The sequence below is a fragment of the Eutrigla gurnardus genome (assembly GCF_963514095.1).
Source record: "Eutrigla gurnardus genome assembly, chromosome: 10".
Taxonomy (NCBI): domain Eukaryota; kingdom Metazoa; phylum Chordata; class Actinopteri; order Perciformes; family Triglidae; genus Eutrigla; species Eutrigla gurnardus.
The window spans coordinates 7,761,687-7,782,877 of record NC_139924.1 but is presented as its reverse complement, the minus strand read 5'-3'; the positions used below and the strand labels follow the sequence as shown (position 1 = coordinate 7,782,877).

General features: G+C 43.6%; 1 protein-coding gene and 1 long non-coding RNA gene across 2 annotated transcripts in view; both read right to left on the bottom strand.

Annotated features, from left to right (window-relative positions):
- LOC311020383 overlaps positions 1 to 20,933 on the bottom strand; it is a 30,103-nt gene extending 9,170 nt beyond the window's left edge. Inside the window, exon 1 of the long non-coding RNA XR_014597902.1 lies at positions 20,790 to 20,933. This is a non-coding gene — a long non-coding RNA (uncharacterized lncRNA). The remainder of the gene's footprint in view (positions 1 to 20,789) is intronic.
- On the bottom strand, positions 159 to 1,339 carry LOC311020425 (uncharacterized protein; the record flags this gene model as incomplete). Its single annotated transcript, XM_084020447.1, has 5 exons — positions 159 to 468; positions 572 to 659; positions 748 to 907; positions 1,009 to 1,205; positions 1,288 to 1,339. 5 exons carry the CDS (start codon positions 1,337 to 1,339, stop codon positions 447 to 449), a joined length of 519 nt encoding a protein of 172 aa, XP_083876573.1. The 3' UTR covers positions 159 to 446.
- Positions 20,934 to 21,191: the final 258 nt, after the last annotated feature.

Here is a 21,191-nt window from a genome sequence, read left to right as displayed (position 1 = left end):
GTTCCCCTAACGTTCCCCTAACCTTGTTGGTTACATGTTTGGTTCCCTCAATGTTCTCATAACGTTCCCCTAACCTTGTTGGTTATAATGTTGGTTCTCTCAATGTTCCCCTAATGTTGTAATGTCTGTAGTATGTTATTTGTTGTTTGTTGTTTTGGTTGCATAAGAAAACCATTTACTTGTGAATATTGATAGTGATGAATGAACAGGCAAATTTGGCAAGACTTGAAAGTTTAATACAAAAAAAAAAAAAATACAAGTGTAATACAAAATATAATAAAATACAAGTTTAAAAAGATAACAAAATAAAAGAGATACAAAAATATAAAGCCAATAATACAATAAAAATTAAATTTAAAAAAATTAAAGTGCAGAATTGCTGCTGTCCGTCTTCTTCAGGCTTCAATGACTACAATATTTTGCAGTCGTCTCGTCTAAACAGGGCCTCAGTTTTGCTGACCAGTTGACCTAAAAAAAAGAAACAAAAAGGTTTAAACACAACAAGTTCACAAAAGCACAAGAAACGCCCTACTACCAACCAAGACATTTCAGAGACAGAAGTTTGATTTACTGTCTGTGTGGAGCAAACTTGAGCGCTTGCCCAATGCACTCCTCGACCTCGGCTTCTGTCTGGCCAGGGAAGTTCTTCACACAGGCCGCTACAGGTAGAAGTAAAAAAGTTACACATCTAAATCTCATCAGTCAAGCTTGGCATAAAACTGATGTGAACAATATATAAACACTTACCTGTTATAATCTTGCACAGCACCAGTTCCTGGAAGGACTTTTTGGCCCTTCTCCCCTTCAGGCTGTACTCGGACAGGACATCGTTTGTTGCCACTCGCCGTAATATACGTCGGATGGCATCCCCTGCACTTGCCCCTCCAACTGTTCCAAGGAAATGTTGCTGTAACAAAAACAGAATTAAAATGAATGTGGAGAGCTTATACAATCTAATTTTATTATAATGAGAATTTATTTTATACAGGATTATGGCCAATTAATTACCATTTTGTTCCTCCGGTCTTGTTGAGCCAGACTCCTGTCCAACTCCTCTAGCTCGTCAAGTGTTCTGCAGGGTGCCAACAAGAGATCTTCCTGAGGCAGAGGAGGCTGAGGCGAGTTTGTTCTTGAGGTCAGGGCTTTGACCGTATCCTCCAAAGCATCAATCCTCCTCATCAGGCGGCCAATGCGTGCTTCCATGACTACGGGGACATTTGTGATGGAATTCATTTTAGTTTTATACATAATATATGTGAACATCTTAAGTGTGTATAAAGTACTTACTTCTCTCAATCGTGGCCACGACTGAGGCCCCTTCCTCTCCGTCGTGAGTCATTGCTGAAGTTTTTGAGAAGAAAAGAAAATGTTTGTTTTCGGCTTCTTGGTTATCCTAACCAAGAAGCCGAAAACAAACATTCAGACTGTAAATGGAAAATTCAAAGCCACTGTAACTTGAACTGGGTTCAGAGATGTATCCAGTTGTGTAAAAGACCCTTCCAATCTGGCTGGTTGATGTGTTGGGGTGTGAAATGTTGGACTGGCTACATGTCTGGTCGAGGTGCTGGCTACATGTCTGAGTGGTGAAACATCTGAAGAGAAAGTGAACATGAATGTCAGTTAATTTATGGTGGGCTTTCTTATACATGGTATTTGCAAAACAGGAACCTATGCTAATACATCAGACAATTAACAAAAAAAAAACTTACATGACGGTGGTGTAGGCAGAGATCTCTGCTGACCCGAAAAAGGTATTCTTGACGTTGGAGTGGCATCATCTGGAAAGAAAGACAGTGTACCGATTGGGAAACAAACTTTGAATTGTGTCATAATGTAGTCTGTACTGACACATCAGATCAATCACATAACATACACCAGGTTATGCCTGGGGGGATTTTAATGTCCATGTGGACGTTGTAAATGACAGCCTTAGTGTAGCATTTACTTCCTTAATAGATTCTATTGGCTTCAGTCAGAGTGTACAGAAACCAACTCACTGTCATAGCCACACTCTCGACCTCGTCTTATCTTATGGCGTTGAAATCGAAAACTTAATAATCTTTCCTCAAAATTCTTCTTTATCTGACCATTACTTGATAATAGGGGTGGGACGATACGGGTAACTCACGATTCGATACTGTGACGATATTTGGCCCACGATAACGATAATATCACGATACACGATATCTGCGATATTCGATATATTGCAAGAAATTTCATCAACGATATATCACGATATGTGACTGAAAAAGAAAAAATATGCATAAAAAATAAATTCCACAACTTCGTACAATGTACAAATGAATAAACACTGTCCAGCTGGACACATTAAAGTGCATGAACATTAATAACATGTCTTATGTAAACCAGGACAGTGCTTTCTGATACTGAAAAGTCAGTAGCAACTTGTTTTATGTAAACTTGGGCCCGTTTTAGTTTAACAATAGCTAAACAAGATAAGAATAACATCAGAATTAAATGAAATATTGGGCACATTTCAGTATGCAACCAATTATGTGCAGAGTTATGTTCACCCATCCAGTACCTGGGAAGTCAGGCCTCATGCCCTCAGAGCTTGGTGAAAACCGCTTGGAGCTCACAGCAACACCGGGCAGCACACGGCTCCGCGGGTGCGCACCCTCCGGTGGACGGTAAACACGCGCCGCCCGGAATCCTGCCCGTAAATAGGCAATCGAGCCCGGCCGAAAAGTGGGTCCTCATGCCCTCAATGCTGTGTGAAAAGCGCTTGAAGCTCACAACAGCACCGGCCAGCACACGGCCACGCTTATGCGGCGTTCACACCGGACGCGATAGACGCGAATACAATCGCGTGAGACGCGTGTATCGCGCCGCTTGATCATTTTGGACTATTCGCGTCATTCGCGCATGACGCTCATTTTTGAACCGGTGCTGCTCTAGCGGGGGAAACGAGGGCAGCGCCGGCGGGGAGCCAGCGGGTCACGTCGGCGGACCCTCCTCCTCCGCCTCGGGGTACCCGATGCCAGAGTCTGTGAGTCCGTGAGCCTCTAAACTCTAGCGCGCCGCTCGGAATCCTGCCCGTAAATAGGCAATCAGACCGGGCAGCGGGCGGCCCCCGCGGATCCGCTCCGGAGAACCGTTAACTCTTAGACGCACCGACAGGAGTCTAAAAAAACCTGTAGAAAAATATCGATATTTGCCGTCAGTGTATCGATTTATTTATTGCGACAGAGAGCACAACAATATATTGCAATATCGATTTTTTTTCCCACCCCTACTTGATAACCTTTGAATTATTGTTGCTGGACTTTGCTCCTCTAGGAAAAAGCTACTACTCTCGGTGTCTATCGGGTAGAGCAGTAGCTAAGTTTAAGGAAGTAATTCCGCCAGTCTTGAGTTCACTTCCATGTCTTAATGAAACGGAGGACTTTTATATTAATCTTAGTCCCTCCCAGATCGATTCTCTTATAGATGAATCTGGAAGCCTACTGCGAACGACTCTTGACTCTGTTGCTCCGCTAAAACAGAAAACTATAAAGCATAGGAAGTTAGCTCCCTGGTATAACTCCCAAACTCGTAAACTAAAACAAAAAATGCGTAAACTTGAAACCATCTGGCGCTCCACCAAACTGGAAGAATCCCGCCTAGTTTGGCAGGACTGTCTTAAAATATAAGGCTCTCCGTAATGCCAGAGCAGCCTACTACTCATCTATAATAGAGGAAAATAAAAACAACCCTAGATTTCTTTTCAGTACTGTAGCCAGGCTGACAAAGAGTCACAGCTCTACTGAGCCATGCATTCCTTGAGATCTTAGTAGTAACGACTTTATGAACTTTTTTAATGATAAAATTCTAGCAATCCGCGACAAAATTACTTGCATCTTGCCTTCAATTGGAACCGCATTACCCTCAAACTCAGAAGTCTTAGAACTAGCATTAAGACCTGATATATATTTAGACTGCTTTTCTCCAATCAACCTAAACCAACTAACGTCAATGATCTCTTCTTCTAAACCTTCAACCTGTCTCCTAGACCCGATACCAACCAGGCTACTGAAAGAAGTCTTACCCTTAGTTAGCGCGTTGCTATTAGATATGATCAATGTGTCTTTATTAACAGGCTATGTGCCACAGTCATTTAAAGTAGCTGTAATTAAACCTCTTCTTAAGAAGCCTACTCTAGATCCAGGGGTTTTATCAAACTACAGACCAATATCAAATCTTCCTTTTCTCTCTAAAATCCTTGAGAAAGTAGTCGCCAATCAGCTGTGTGACTTTCTCAACAATAACAGTCTACTTGAGGACTTCCAGTCAGGATTTAGAGTACATCATAGTACAGAGACAGCTCTGGTGAAAATGACAAATTACCTTCTTATTGCTTCTGACAAAGGACTGGTTTCTGTACTTGTTCTGCTAGATCTTAGTGCTGCATTTGACACCATTAACCATGAGATTCTAATATGTAGACTGGAAAAATTAATTGGCATCAAAGGAACCGCATTAAGCTAGTTTAAGTCCTATTTATCCAATCGATCTCAGTTTGTGCATGTCAATGAAAAATCCTCCAGGCACACTGAAGTTAAATACGGTGTTCCTCAAGGTTCTGTGCTCGGACCAATTCTTTTCAACTTATATATGCTTCCTTTAGGCAACATTATTAGAGGACACTCTAATACTTCCATTGTTATGCTGATGATACTCAGTTATATCTATCGATCAAGCCTGAAGAAACCAATCAGCTAGTTAAACTCCAGGCTTGTGTTGATGACATAAAATTCTGGATGACCTGCAATTTCCTGATGTTAAACTCCGATAAAACGGAAGTTATTGTACTTGGGCCTAAACTCCTCCGAAGCTCGCTGTCTAAAGATATAGCGACTATTGATGGGATTGCCATCGCCTCAAATGCTACTGTAAGAAACCTTGGAGTTATCTTTGATCAAGACCTGTCCTTTGACTCGCATATTAAACAAACCACGAGGACAGCCTACTTTCACCTGCGTAACATTACTAAAATTAGGCCAATGCTGTCTCAAAAAGATGCAGAAAAACTTGTCCATGCATTTGTTACCTCAAGGCTGGACTATTGTAATTCTTTATTATCAGGCTGCTCTAATAAATCTCTTAAATCTCTCCAGCTGGTCCAGAATGCTGCAGCTCGTGTTCTGACTAAAACCAGAAGAAGGGATCACATTTCTCCTGTATTAGCTTCTCTGCACTGGCTCCCAGTAAAATCCAGAATAGAATTCAATATCCTTCTCCTCACTTACAAGGCTCTTAATGGACAGGCACCATCATATCTTAAAGAGCTCATTAAACCCATACTGTCCTCCTAGAGCACTACGCTCTCAGAATAAAGGGTTACTTGTAGTTCCTAAAGTCTCCAAAATTAGAACAGGGGCCAGAGCTTTCAGCCATCAAGCTCCTCTTCTGTGGAACCGTTCGTGAGGCAGACACTGTTCCCACATTTAAGAGTAGGCTTAAAACCTTTCTCTTTGACACCGCTTATAGCTAGGGCTGGCTCAGGTTTGCCCTGAGCCAGCTCTTGGTTAAGCTGCTATAGGCCTAGACTGCTGGGGGATTATAGTGGCACACTGAGCCCCTCTCTCTCTCTCTCTCTCTCGCGCGCTCTCTCTGTGTATGTTCCCCCGGAGTCCCTGTGCTCTCTTGCCTAGCAGGTCTCCCTGGACCGTGGTGGAACCTGGTCCGGACTGCACCGATGTTGTGGTCTTGTTTGCCTCTTACTGCCAGTATTTTTAATTAAAGTAATTGACTAAAATCGGAATCTCTACTGTCACTAACTTGACTACTCCCGGGATCACTCCCGGGAGTCTGGCTATGCTTTCTGGTCCAGCAGAGTCCACTGAGGTCATGACCGATGCAGACTGCTAACTGGCCTGATGCTGGAAACACCATATTGTAGCTCCACCTGCCCACTGTTACCCCTTTTCCACCGAGGCATTTTGAGGGCCGGTTCGGAGCCGGTGCCCAATCGCGAACCAGTTCTTCCTGTTTCCACAGACAAAGAGCCGGCTCTCGGCCAGGAAAACTGGTTCCCGAGCGGCCCCAACTCTTTGCTGGGCTGGAACTGGGCCCGGCTTACGTTAGGGGCTGGGAGTGGGGTTAACGCTCGAGGCAACGGGGGAAAATACGCCGCTGCGGAGTGCGGAGTTTTACTAACGTTACTGTTCCCGGTAAGTTTCACTTTTAAAATGTTTCACCTCGTTGCAAACTAACGATACATTTCTGTTTAGTTTACCAAGCTAGTGATTACGTTCGTAACAGCAGCAACTAGTGGCTTTGCTTCCTCGGGTAATGTAAGCTGACCGGCTAGCTAGCCAACTAGCGTGATATTGCTAACAACAACGTTAGCATGCCACTTTCTGACTGCCGTTGGCTCCCTAAACGTTACCAACTACCAACGTAACATAACATCTGTGTTCACAGCGTCGTGGACACGTTTGTGATTAAACCGCTGTTCTCTGGTTTGTGTTTGTAGAGCTGTCGGACATCGGCGATACTGAACGGAGGTCCAACCTGCAGATGACTAAACATCAAACACTCTGATCTATTGATCACACACTGTTCTACACTTTAAATTTTTTTTGTGATTTTAGTATTTTATTGTTATTGTATTATTTGCCAAAATAAACACTTTTTCTGAAGAGACATGTCTGCTATGCTTGAAATTAGCGCTGCGGGGAAACCTCAGACGTATTCAGTGACGTAATGACGTGGCTCTCTGGGCTCTCTAGCCGGTGGAAACGCAAACAGGTTCTCGAACGGTTCGCTAGTTGAACCAACTGCGAACCAGCACGGCACCGGCCCGGCTCTTGAACTAGGTTCGCGTTGGTGGACAAGGGGTATGTGTGACTGCTCAACTACTCCTGCTTTCTGGTCTACGGCGAAGTGGTTGGGATGGATCCATCTCGGCGTGGCTGTGCCTGCTGCCATGGACTACTACTGTTGATACTGTAGGGGCTACAGCCCCACGATTCTCGGATGTGACTTCTCAACGAACGAAAGATGAACTATTCACCTTTAAAAGATATACAGACTAAGGTCCCCTCGTAGCAGATCAGTAAACATTCTCCTTCAGACCACTTGGAGGAAGTGTGAGTCCTCTTTATGGCTCGGTTAGAGTATTTACGAACCCTTAAATCAGAGCATCTACAAGATCTCCACGCACCCCCGAACAAGGAGGACCAGACCTTCAGAGTCAACAGACTTTGAGGCACCTAAACACATCTGGAAACTGATTAACACCTTTGTTTGACAGAGAGCCTCGATTGAAGTATAAAGGATAACACCATATCTCTTCCTCACCATTTGCTCCCAAGGCATGGTGAAGACCCCTTCCTCCCCTCTTGGGAGTCATAAACTAATGACCTGGGGCCTCATTTATAAACGTTGCGTACGCACAAAAGAAGGCGTACGCCACTCTCTACGCAAACCGTGGGATTTATAAAAAGAGAACTTGACGGGAAAATGTGCGGCCAACTCTGACCCATGCGTACGCACATAACTGGGGTAATGAGAAACTGCGCCACTGATGGCAGAAGAAAGAAACAGGAGAAACTGTGTGAAACTGATACTGATCGTTTAAAATAAATAGTTATATTACCTCTCATATACGAACAGTTCATTTGCAAGAAATGTAGCCATAAAAAAAACACTATTTCTACAATGAATAACATACTCCCTGGAGTGCACACGGGAAACATATGATTTAGGACAATAGTAAGACAACAGCAGGGCAAAGTATGTTCACACTGATATGAATGCAGTGTAATATATTAACATCCTATATCATATAGCCCATTCCGTTTCATCTCCGTTTTCAATGCATAATGCATAAAACACTTTGTAACTGTGTTTTGTTGCCATACAAATAAAGACTATAATGATCTTATATTGTTAGTCTGAAGAACTGTTAGTCAATCGGGGTAATCCTCACACGTGTAGCAGATACCACCTAATAGATGGGCATATAAAGGCAGGTACTCACAATGCATCATGACGCACAACGGCTGCTTTGGCACTGTTAGAGGATGTGGCAAACGGAAGGATACGGAGGGAGCAGAACTTCCGAGACCAGCAAGATCCACTGGCCAACAGTGATGAGTGGCTGATGAGCCGTTTCCGACTCCCACGTGCTGTCCTCTTGGATCTGTGTGCGGCATTGGGCCCAGCCTTAGAGAGGAGCACCCGCAGAAACCACGCCGTGCCAGTCCCGCTCCAAGTGCTCACAACACTCGGGTTTCTGGCAACCGGCACATTCCAGAGGGAATTGGCTGACAGGTCAGGGATATCCCAGCCAACCTTCAGCCGTGTCATGCCAGACGTGTTAGGAGGTATAATTGGTTTGTCGAATCAGTACATAAAGTTTCCTTATACGGTGGGTGAACAGGCAAATAAAAAAGCGCAATTTGCAGCAATGTCCGGTTTCCCAAATGTAATCGGTGCCATTGACTGCACTCATGTTGCTATAAGGGCACCGAGTGAGAATGAATTTGCTTTCATTAATCGTAAGCATTTCCATTCCCTCAATGTCCAAATTGTATGTGATGCAGACATGTTGCTCACAAATGTAGTGGCTCGGTGGCCTGGGTCAACCCATGATTCATTTATACTGAGACACAGCAGTGTTGGGCGCAGACTGGAGGCCGGCGCTGTACGTGATGGGTGGCTTCTAGGTACGGATAATTAATGTGGAAATCCTGAGACTTGCTATTCCGTACTAGTGTTTAATCCGTTCACCGACCTTGCAGGCGACAGTGGACACCCCCTCAAGCGGTGGCTGCTCACCCCTTTTCCCAACCCACAGAGCGCAGAGGAGAGCACCTACAATCTGCGCCACAGCCAGGCGCGCAGTATTGTAGAGCGCACCATCGGGCTCCTGAAGGGCAGGTGGCGGTGTCTTGACAGGACAGGGGGAACGCTAGCCTACAAGCCCGAGAAGGTCTGCAACATTGTCAGAGCGTGTGCTGTGCTGCATAACGTGGCAAAACTGAGGGATGTGGCCCTGCCCCCCGACGCTAATTGTCTTGGCCCCAACCCGGACCCCTATCCCCAGGCATTTGAGCCAAACGCTGCTGCCGTGCGCCAGCGTTTGGATGTGATGCGTCGCTTATGAAAATACAGGTATGGAAACAGATTCAAAATAATAATTTATTGATTAACTCCTTGATGGTGGTGTTGAGCTCGGACAGGACATGTTTTATCTCCCGCAGTTCTCCAGCAACTTTGTTGATTGCAGTGACTGTGTCTCTCTGCGTCTGCAGGACTGCATCTGAGAGGACACGGCTGCTGGAGGGCTGGGATGCACGAGGTGCAGTGGAGACACTGGGCGCACATGGCTCAGCTGCAGCACCACTGACCTCACTTGGACCCGCAGCAACTACAAAAAAAATGTTGAATAAAGTCACTTGTTTAGTGAACGGAGTCTCAATCGTTTCTGTACATAAATGGGTGAACACAACTTTAATGCATTTGGTTTACACTCTTTTCAAATATGGGAATACAAATTACATACCTTGGTCTTCTGCTTCTTGTGGGCCGGCATCGGTGTCCCCCTCCACCTCCGTCACCACTCCACTCAGGAGGGAGTCTCCGATGATCCCCGCCAGTTTTTCCTCCAGCGGGGTGAGCTCCGGTTGGCCCGTCCCCCCGCCCGTGGTCAACTCTACCTAAAATGATTTGTACAGAGAAATGTTTACAGTTCACGTTTCATTTGTTTGACCTATCATTCTGTGTGAGAACTATATGCCATGTGCCAACTTTGACCATAACGGCGAGATGGTGTTCAAACGTTCTAGTCATAGGATTGCATTTCGTTTTGTTTAACAGTTTAAATCACAAAGATTTCGGACTGTAACTTGAACGGGTCCCTCTTGGACACGCCCCCTCGGTCAGCATAAAAGCTGCGTGTTAGAGACACCAGTTGCGCGTTCTTCCCTCCAAGCTTCTGGCGTCCGGGCGCTCTGCCCTCCTGGCTTTGCCCCCCCGGCTCTGGCCTCCCCACTCTTGCCAACAGGCGCTGGCCATCCGGCCTTCCTCTTCTCTCTTTTTACCCTCTTCAAGTTTCGTACTTTTCTTAGTTCCCAATTTTTACTCCTTTTATTGGAATAGTTCGTTCAACGTTAGATTCTTCAATTTTGCATTTTTAGCATTTCTTTTTCCGCAAGCCTTTTTGATTAATGCTAGTTCAACCAGCGGCCGCAATATTTGGCATATTGACTAACGCTTATACCTAAGCCACCCAAGGCCGAATTCAAGGAGAAGACAGCTGTTAAACTAAGACGGATTACGGCAAAGACGGACGCCCGCTACGAAACTACCGCAGATCGGCGCTAACGGTTCCCTCGGTCCACGGCAAGGAAGATCCCTCCGGGTCTACGTCACCGTCAGGAACAGCGACCGCTTGGAGTTTCAGTAAGCCGAGAAGAAGCGTCCCAAAGTAAGACCGAATCCGCATTCAACAGTAATGACCGAGTTGCAGGGTGAAACTAAGTATAGCGTCTGTTAATATCTAATATCTGTCATTTATCCCATTATTCACTTTTTCCTCTTACTAAGGAGTCCAAATTCTTAGAAAGAACCCACTCGCCTTTATCGCCAAACGTGCTAGATGAGCTGTTAATCACATTTCAGTTATATTTCTGGCGTTGTATTGGTGTTTTGTTTATTACATCTGTTATTGTTTTATTCACTTTTGTTTAATCCCTAGTTAATCTATAAATTTCCCTAAAGCATACAGTGTTTCCCCTAGAATTTTTTTCAGGCCCGGTGGTACCCACCGAAAAAACCCTAAACAGACAAGACGCGTGGGATGGTGTATTGGTGCAGTTGGATTAAGTCAGGTGGCACAGCAAGCAGTCTGCAATTCTGCAATTATTATATTTGCATTCAACATTTTTGTTCAACCTGAGTGTATTCAAGGTTTTCAAGGATTAAAGGAGAGAGTGACTTATTAAGGTGCCGGTTGATGGAAATGATCCAAAGTTAGGGGCCGGAAAAATATGGCAGGAAAATGAGGAGCATCACATTAATGGCTACAGATACTTTTATACGTTATAAAACATTATAACGACATATGAGTGCATATTGTCTTATTTTATCAAGTAAAATATAAGTTATAGGTTTACTCAACAGCCCAATAGTTCATAGAAATTCAGGTAGAAATAGGTTAACTCAGAGTTCCACAGCTTATCAAAAAACAATCCTTATTTTATTAGGCTGCCTATGGCTTGATGTTGTTTTTAAGGAGCGCCGTCTCTGCATATATTTCTCGACAACACTCGACCTGCATCAGCGAATGTGCGCACGAGCGGATCTGTGCGAGCAGGCAGCGCGAGGAAAGTGGATTTTGGACGGAGACACAGCGGCATTTTTCTTATAAATGCACCGGTCCGGTTCCGGTACCGGTCCGGTTCCGCTCACACCACGAGTCTGAAGAGTGCAACAGCTTATCAAAATACAGTGTCAACTTTCCGTGTTTTCAAAGTAGAAAGCGGCATCGTGGTGGTTTGACGAGGCGGAACGGCATCAGAACAACATCAAGCGTGTAAAGTACACGAGGAAGAACGTAGCGGGAGCGCGCGGCGAGGATTGTTGCGACCGCGCGTCTTGCGGAGCAAGTCTACTGTGCTGCGCGGAGGCACTCCTAATGTAAATGATTATTGATTTATGAATGAATTGATAGGTGGCTTATTTTTGGCGTATTGATTTTTTTTTTGGCCTGGCGGCAGGTCTCCTTGGCCTGGCGGCCCGCCAGGCCTGTACAATGGTAGGGGAAACACTGGCATAAAGTCGTTGTCCGTGGATATTTCTTCTGTGCAGAATACAAAGATCCCTATTTCAAGAACTTATGATCTAAGGAAATGAGACTGATTTATTAAATGATATTGATTAATTGTTAATTAATGAATAAGTGGTCATTAGAGTCATTAACGTGAATTCTATAAAGTTCTGTCTGACCAACAGATGGTGCCCCTTTTACGAGAGCAGGTATTGAAATTGTAGATTAATATACATTGATATACATATTTTAATATCGTCCTTAGTTTCCGTACATACACAGTTTACGTAGGTACCATTAGGTATTAACCCTTATCTTCCTACAATACTATTGCTTCTGTTAATCCCACCACTACTGTTAATGCTACTACTACTATACTACCAGCACCAAATGCAGTTGGAACCCAAGGGCCTGGGCTGCACGAGATTTCTGCCTAAAAGCCTATTAAGGCAGTTTTTTCTCGCCACTGTCGCTGTAACGCTTGACCCTGGGTGATGTTGGGACTTTGAAAATGTGTTGACTCTTGAAATTTTGAGCATATTCTAGTCCTGCTCAATGTGTCAAGTGTCCTGAGATGACTTCTGTTGTGATTTGACACTATAAATAAAATTGAATTGAATTGAATTGAATTCCTCATGAACGTTAGCTCCAAGCTATGAAAGATGACTTGATAACTGTTAACTTACCCACAGGGTTTCCAGGCATAGTCCTGGGCTGCTTTGCTGCCGGTGGAGCAGAATCATCTGGAGAGAAAGACCGTGTACCGATTGGGAAACGAACATTGAATTGTGAAAATAATGTAGTCTGTACTGAAGAGATCTTACCATCACTAGAGGCGAAAGAATACCTCCTTGGACGTCTACGCTGCCTCGTTTGATTAATAGTCGTGTCATCTTCGGTCTCCACACTTGAAGAGTCCATTAGTTTCAGACACATCCGGTCTGCTTTGGTGTAGGAATCTATGTAAGGAGAAACATTTTTATGAGCCAGTAGCAGAACAAAACAGTATTTCGATACAGAGAAAACTTTATTAATATTGTTACGGCCACAACCTAAACGGCTCAATCTGTGGCCGCAGATTTTTTTATAAAAAAAAAGTCAAAACTCGACAATGAAGAGGCAGAAAAAACCCAAGACTTTATTAACGAAATTTAAATCAAACAATTAACACTACCAGAGTCTGGAAGCCTGGCAAAAAAAAAACACATAAGAGTGAAGAGAGCCCAGGCCAGCTGCGCAGTGGGCCGTAGGACCCGGACTCCCTTCCCTAAAAAAATAAATAAGTGGTAACCCGAGTTACCAACCTAAGACCCAGAGAACATAACCTCCAGACCCCCATCCTCAAGGCAGTAAATCAAAGAACTAAAGCGGAACCAAAAACTGCCCCGATCGCAGTTTGACCGGCACACGACAGCATGGACGCCGGAAAGTCAGAGACCGCGCGGCACCTCCAGCGGCTCTTAAATGGACCACAGGTAATCACCTTCATCCAACGCACACCTGGTGAGAAGAGGAGATAAGAAACACGGAGAAAGGGCGGGCGCGCATAACAATATATTCTAGTGCATAGCAAAGATAGCTCACCTCTTCTGTACCACACTTTCTTCAGTGGATATTTAGCCCAGCTTCTGCTTGGCTCGCTGCAGCTAATAACGTGCTTTCGCACATTAAGTTGTGTCCAGTAGCACAGGAAGCCCTGCAGTTTAAAAAAAATGCAACTCATTTCAGATCCTTTCTTACAATGTGGTGAAAAGACACTTTGAATAGAAAAACGAATTGTGTCAACACAAAACCACATACCTCAGCAGTGTTTTCGAGCCATGTAGTTGGCACAACCTCAATGGCATTGTCGTTGAACTCAACAACACTGAAGTCCATCTGTTAACAGAAAGGCATCATTAGAATGGCAAGTAGAGCACCATAGATTGCAATAATGAAAACAGTCACAAAGTCCTTTAGGTGTTTTTTTGTAAAGCAGTTTTTATTTAGTTTTGAATAGATATACACAGCATCAGGATGGAGTGGGTACATTTTCCTGTAAAACTCCATCCCAACCCACCCTTTATCATTACAAGGCTCAAAAACAGAATATCACATATTAGCAGAGTACAGATTTTTTGCAAGCATACACAGCAAATACACTCAACGAACCCCTCCAAAAAAATAGATTGAAGTTGTTTGTTTGGATGTCTCCTAAAAATCATGCAGGACTGTCAAGAAAACATTTGTCTGTTTCTGTGGCTCCTCAATCATCAAGGCCTGTGTTGTGAGTTCACATTCTGGAACCAGCTTCATGATAAAGTCTCTCTTCTTCACTTTGAAGCACCCGATGATTCTTGAATCGCAGGGATCTGTGAACAGAGGATCCGACTTCTCAAACACCTTGCACAAAACCATGTCATTCCTCTCCTCAACGGCCTCACAGCATTTGTCACCTGCCAAGATGTATGCATTGTTTGGTCTTCGGATTTTCTTTTTTTGTGCTGGAACTGTGCTGCTTGGACCCTGTTCCATCTCCGAGAGCCTTTTGGCCACTTGAACAAGTGGTTTTCGTCCCGATCGTACCAGACGTTTCAGCCGTCCCAAGTAGTTTTCAAACCGGAAGGCACTACATGCATCCAGACATCCAAAGGTTTCTGCTTCATCTGTTAAATGGAGCATGGTATGGACATTATACACCATGAAGTGACCGCCATACAGCTCTGCTGTGTTTGACACAAAATACTCCATCAGACTTCTGCTGTAGTCTGCGTGTTTGCGTGCCAGGTTTGGAGAAACCAAAATATTCAGTGCTACGCTGAAAGCCATGAAATGCCTATACAGTGGCTTGGACAGCATCCTTGAGCACTATTTTTCCTGTATATAGGGCAAACTGACGCAGCTCTGTAGCCTTCCAGTGGTCCACTTCTTCCAAGTTCCTAGGCTTCCTGGTAAAGCAACTTGGTATAGATTGTTTCAAACCACAGAGTCTTCTGCTGATCTCTTGAACCTGTCCAGCAGACAGTCTAACCTGCTTGCTTCCCCTCACCCATCCCACCAGCAGTTACCTCATAACACCTAAACAAGCTTGGTGCATGTAGTCAATGGGAAACATTTTGATCATATCAATGGGAAGTTGCAGAAATGGGGAAACAGTATGGCCATCGGTCTCCTTAGCAGACATTTCTGTTCTGAACATCTCATTGGTTTGCATGGTGTTTAGAACATCAGGGTATGTTACACGTCCATCCATCCATAGCCCTCTCTGTGTATATTTGTCACAGCCATTGTATCCTGTGCACAGTTTGATTGCTTTGACCATTGCCTTGGCTGGTGCATCGCATACAACACAACGCATCACAACAGTCTTCCCTTGAATTCCATTTTCAAGCAGATCCTGCATTTCTGCAACCACATCAGTGAGAAAGTCCAAATCCTTAGGTTTGGATGGGCCAGATGTTAAGGTTACAGGGAAAACACGAGTTGGTGACAGAGGGATGGCACACAAGACAGGCCACAGAGTGTTCTTGCTACTTTTGAAAAGTGGAAGGCCATCAATGTTGAGCGACAACTCCAGTGTGTTTAGTTTTTTCAGAACCTCCTCTGGGTAGAGCTTCAGTTGTCCTTCAATAGTTCTCCTTAAACCAAAGTGGACATACTCCATTCCCGATACTGTGACTGTCCTGATATCTCTAGGGGTTGATAGCAGGGTTCTGGCTGTTGAAGGTAGCTCTGGGTGCCCATTGTCTTTTAATCCTACAAGGTCATCAAGTGCAGAGTGTGGAATGTGGTGTTTCAAGGCCCAGTGCTGTAATAAGTTTCTAACTGAGCATTGTGGGTGGTTTTCCTCGCTGTAGGGGTCACTGGTATCATCCATAGGTGTGGCCCACATTTCCATGTCTGACGCAGAACCATCACTGCTGCTGCTGTCCTCCTCAGCGCTGCTGACAGAACTTGTTGGTACTGCCATGAACTCTGGCTCTTCTTCAATCTCCTCTGCCAGTTGCAGCTGTTCCTGATGTTGATGTAGCCGCGCTGCTTCTTGTACAGCCTGCTCTGCCGGTGCTGCAGCTCGCGCCTCCTGCTCTGCACGCATCTCTGCTCGCACTGCCGCTGTAACTTTTTGCACCTCTCGCCGCGCCCTCTTCCATCGCTTTGTGTAGGCCTGTCTGGCCAACCTCTGTAAAGTCATTGCATGCTAATATAATGCAAACAATGCTCACCTGTTGCGAAGAAAAGCAAAATCATACAACAAATTAAAGCAAAAATCATAGTGTTTCCCCCAGTGCTTTATAGTTAACAACACACACCTGCCACCTTATGCTTACCATACGTATATATAGTTATACTATATATATATAGTATATATATATATATATACACACACTAAAGTAGGGTGAAAATTAGGCAATGAAATGATAAGAATGGACAGTAAACATGTAATCAGTAGCATTGCATTCAAACCAGCAGGAAAGCTCAAAACATGTTACAAAGGAATCATGTTGGTCATCTTTGTGATGGATTTTTCAGCCATAACCCTCATCCTCCCAGACAATCACCACCTTAACGAATACATTTTCTGTGGGTCGTTTCAAGAAAATCTGCATCCAGACGAATCGGAGCTGTCATTTTCCTAAATGAGCCGCGGGACTCGATGTTTCGCGCTGTAGGGGATTTAAAAAAGTGACGTGAGTGGAAGGGCGGCGCCGGGGCAGAGTGTGTGTGAGTGAGTCGGAGACAGAACGGGAGAGAGATAAGCAGCAAGCGCGAATCGAAATCAAGGGGGGGGGGGGCATTTTAATAGCGCATTTTAATAGCGCATTTTAATCTGATCAGTTAACCGGTTTCAACCGGTTAATGAGGCTCGGTGGTCGGTCAAAAATATTTTTTGTTTTGGCCATCCCTAATTCGAAGAAGCAGCAGAGATGGCGAGTCCGGAGCAATCCGAGGAAAAGTTGGCATATGTCAAGGTGGAGATGTCTGTTCTACTCATTTTTACAGTAACGCAAAAAGTTACTTTCCCTGGTAACTAGTTACTTTTATTATAAAGTAATTCAGTTACTAACTCAGTTACTTTTTGGAACAAGTAGTGAGTAACTATAACTAATTACTTTTTTAAAGTAACGTTCCCAACACTGGCCAGTACCCAACTCAAAAATACCTACGCTTGGTCAGTGGCCCTCAACTTCAAACTATGACAGACTAGGAAACGCTCTAACATCAGTTTGGGACGTGGCAGGGGCTTCCACCATTTTCATGCACTGTCCTTTCAAAATAAGCTTCCGTCCCTACAGGAAGTTAGGTTGAGGCAACAAAACTACGTGAGTTTAGGAGAAGAGTGTAGTTGAAGTTAACTTGACTGACAAACAGCTAATGCGACATACTGTGAGTTTGACTTTTGGCTTTGCGTTGGACAGCAGCAGGGAGGGAGACTATGGGGGAGAATTCTTTAACGTCTTTCAAATTTAAAGAAGAAAAAAAACATGCAAGGACATTCTGGAAATACAGTATTTCAATTGACAAATGACAGCAATAGCTGCTGGCTTTTTCCCATTTGTTTGGGTGTTTTTCTACAAGTTACCTGCCTCTGTTTCAATAAGCTCTCGTAAGCTCACTTGTGACACACACAGAAGAAAAAAAACATCAATCTCCAAGGCAAGAGGTAGACAGTCTCTCTCTCTCTCTCTCTCTCTCTCTCTCTCTCTCTCTCTCTCTCTCTCATGCATTAAGGAGCCTTACAAAGCAGATGATGAAGAAGAATGTACATCCATTACTTTCTCCTGACCAATCTGCTGTAGTTCTCCCGTTACTGAAGAAAACACGTGTCCTTTAAGCCCCCATTGGTCGCTCTTATGGTGGACCACATCTGCAAATGTACAAACCCGGGTATCACTGCTTTGTTTGAAGTCACCCATAGATGCTTAAATGACTGTACACTCTATTGCGGAGCAGTCATAAAGCCTCCATAACCCTGATTGCTGTACCACTAAACAGATGCGCCATGCCTTGAGAGTCAAGGTTTTCCCCCTCGTCACTCCACAGCAGCGCAGGTTGCTTCGTATCACAAAGACATGCTTCTGTTTAATTTCCCAGTGCTTCAGGACATGCCCTCATCTACATTGATTGAATCAAGACGGTCTGAATTGGCATAGAAATAGACTTTATTGTCAAAAAAGACAACATTTCTTTCAATACTCTGCCTTAAAGGGTTGATGAATTTGATGATGTTCTGTAGAGACCCCAATCAAGACAACATGCTTGAGTTCAAGCGACATTATCAACGTTCAGTGTACAATTTGGTAACAAAACTGCATGCATTCAGTGTCTGCTGTGGTAATATTACGGGGGATATTCACATTAAATACTGAGCCTTTCCACATAAGAGCATAGGGAACAAGACATCACATCAGAGTCATTAAAATGTGTCTTATATTCAGAAAGGGAAACATGGAAAAAACCCTTAAGCTTTTAAAAATCTCCCAGCTAAATGATTTCCTCTTTGCACTTGCCAAATCAGCCTACTCACTATGACACAAATTATCTCAATTTGTGTGTTGTCTGTAATGTACACTTTTACCCAGCAGATACAGGAATCAGTGGAGGCTGAAATATTTACAACGGAAATCAACTTGAATGCAGTTTGACAGACACTTACTGTTGTTGACAGTGTTGTAACTAAGAGATTTGGTCGACGAGGTCTTCAGTTGATCCGTTGCTAAGCCTCCGCTGCTTTATCGATCGCCCCGCTATGCCTCAAGCTGTCGGACCTATATGGAGTCCACCCTGGAGCCCACTTTTTGGAAAACAAATCTTTTTCAAAGTGAAGCAGCGGAAGTTTGGATCCCAGAGTAAAAGTGAACTACCACATCACTTGTCATCCACCAAGTATGTTAAGTACGTCCATGAAAAATGCTGTTTTTTATACCCAGTGCAAGTATTTGTTGAAAAAGTGGAATGGTAGTAAAACCAATGCATAGACGCACTCAGGACTGGTAATACTACATGGATAATTATGCTACTACTGTGAGTAAGATGGCTAGCCAGACATGCTAATGTTTGCACGTCAGAGCAGATAAACAAACATTATTGGTTAATAGGGGTAAAGATATTGATACAAATTAAACCTTTATTAATTTCTTTTGGTACATTTGAATTCTTAAATTGTATTACATGTGCCTGAGGAGGGGTATCTTTAGTTTTTAATTATAAGCATTATCATAACAGATACCAGCCTTCTCAGATTAACTATGATCCCATTGACTTATACTTTGAACAATACAGGGGATGGCAGTTTTATTGTGAAGATTTTTGAATGTTGTTATAATTAGTGTGTCATGTCAACATTAAGGTTATAATTAACTTAAATTGTGACACTACATCAAACTTTAAATATCCGTAATTATATTTGAGAGCACTATACTAGACTGCCATCCTTATGAAAACATCCATTGAAATGACTGAAGAAGGCGATGAGTAGGGGAGTCTTTGCAGGGTGCAGGTGGGTGGAAAAAAATCAAGCTACCATAAAAAAACATGTCACGCACCTGCCAGTGGCTGTGAAAGAGGTAATTTGGCATGCAGACAGAGGTAGAGCGGGTCGTCCTCCAATCGGAAGATTGGTGGTTTGAATCCCGGCTCTCCCAGTCCGCATGCCCAACTGTCCTTGGGCAAGATACTGAACCACAAATTACCCCGGAAGGCTGTGCCATCGGCGTGTGATGAATACCTTAGATTAGATTAGATAAGGCAGCTATCAGTGTATGAATGTGTGTGAATGGGTAAATAGAGTGAATGTATTGTAAAGTGCCCTGATTAGTTGAAAAGCAATACAGAAATGCAGGTGTATTTACCATTTCATCATTTCTAAATAATTTATTTGTTCCATTGGCCCTAATTTTGCCAAATCCTGCATTGAACCCTTATAATCCTGTTTCAACAAGATTATATGCGATGTAAAATATTCTCAAGATGCCCTCTGTGCCACCTGTATCAAGTCAAAGCCCCACAGAAAGGTCAGGTCCCAGCACCTTCTGCATAATGAGTTTAAAATGCTTCCCTCAAAGCAGAGGTTTTGCCTCCCTAGCTGACACAGACAGCAGACAAATTAGATATTTTATTACATCAGCTCCTGGCTTTATAAACAAAATGGGATTGAGCCTGTGATTAGCACTGCTTCCTTTGATGATTTTATTTTTTGACAATATCAAGAGATGTTGGTGCTAGAATGTGTATTTGTGTATATGCGTTTATTTTTGGAGTGTATGTGCTGCTGTTTGTGAGCCAAATTGCCTTCTGGGATATTAAAGCTCTATTTCTCTACTCTACTATTTCACATGTGACTTAAATGTAGCTGTGCCAGCTGGCTGATATGGGCAGAAGAGAAGGAACAGTGAGGAGAATTAAAGACTTTATTTTTCGATCCGGAAGTCGTGAAAAATGTCAGATGAACGGAGGGATACTCAAGTTATCTGCACTTTGGCTTAGTCACTGTGGGCTGAGTAAAGAACAAACCGTGAAGGAAATTCACATGGGTGATGTGAGTGCTGTAGCCCTGACATTATTTAACGAGCTCTCTCACCGGCTGAGTCTCTCAGTTAATAATCAGTTGGTGGCGAGGACGGTCATCTGATCTCGTATGCTGAAGAGAAAACAATCTGAATTCAAGATTCAGCAGCTTTTCCCAACCACATATCAACACCACTTGCTCAGAAACAAGTTTTAAAAAACAGTTTAAGCTATATCAACCGTAATGCTTATTCACCTTCTTGTATTATTGTTATATTATATAGGATGCAGGAATGTGGTGTGGTGAATAATGTTGCATGGCTCAGTGAGACCTGCATGTGAGGCAGACAATATAGACTTTTGTTGATGTTTTACACCAATTTACCTAGACGGAGAAGGATCTAAACACATACTGTAGCTAAAAATACTACCTTTATTTGTTTTTTTACTCTATTGTAGAGCCTTTAATCTAGTAACCTCCAAATCTTGACATATTCCCATACAAACAAGAATTGTAATGACTCACCAATGCTTTGGGGTTCACGCTTCCTTTTAATTTCCATTGCTTTCTCTCCTATCTTTTAACCCCTATTCCCTGTACTGAATCTTTTTTACTTTGTTTTTTCTCCTCGACCTAATCAGTGCCTCCATGCAGCCTTTCTCTACCTCTTTCACCCATCTCTCTCTCACTCCTTCTGTTTGCTCTTGCTCTTGCTCATTTAAATGTCACACTTTCATTTTAAGTTGGATCATTTTCTCTGCCAGAGGGCGTACGACAGAAGAGGAGGCAGAGGGAGACGTGCATTAAGGAGAAGGCGAGGCAGAACGTAGCGGCTGCGTATGTAGGAGTTCACGCCTAAATTAAAGAGAGGGGAACCGAGGAAGGAGCGGTTTGATGCTGTAAGTGAGCAGTTTTAGAGAAGGAAAC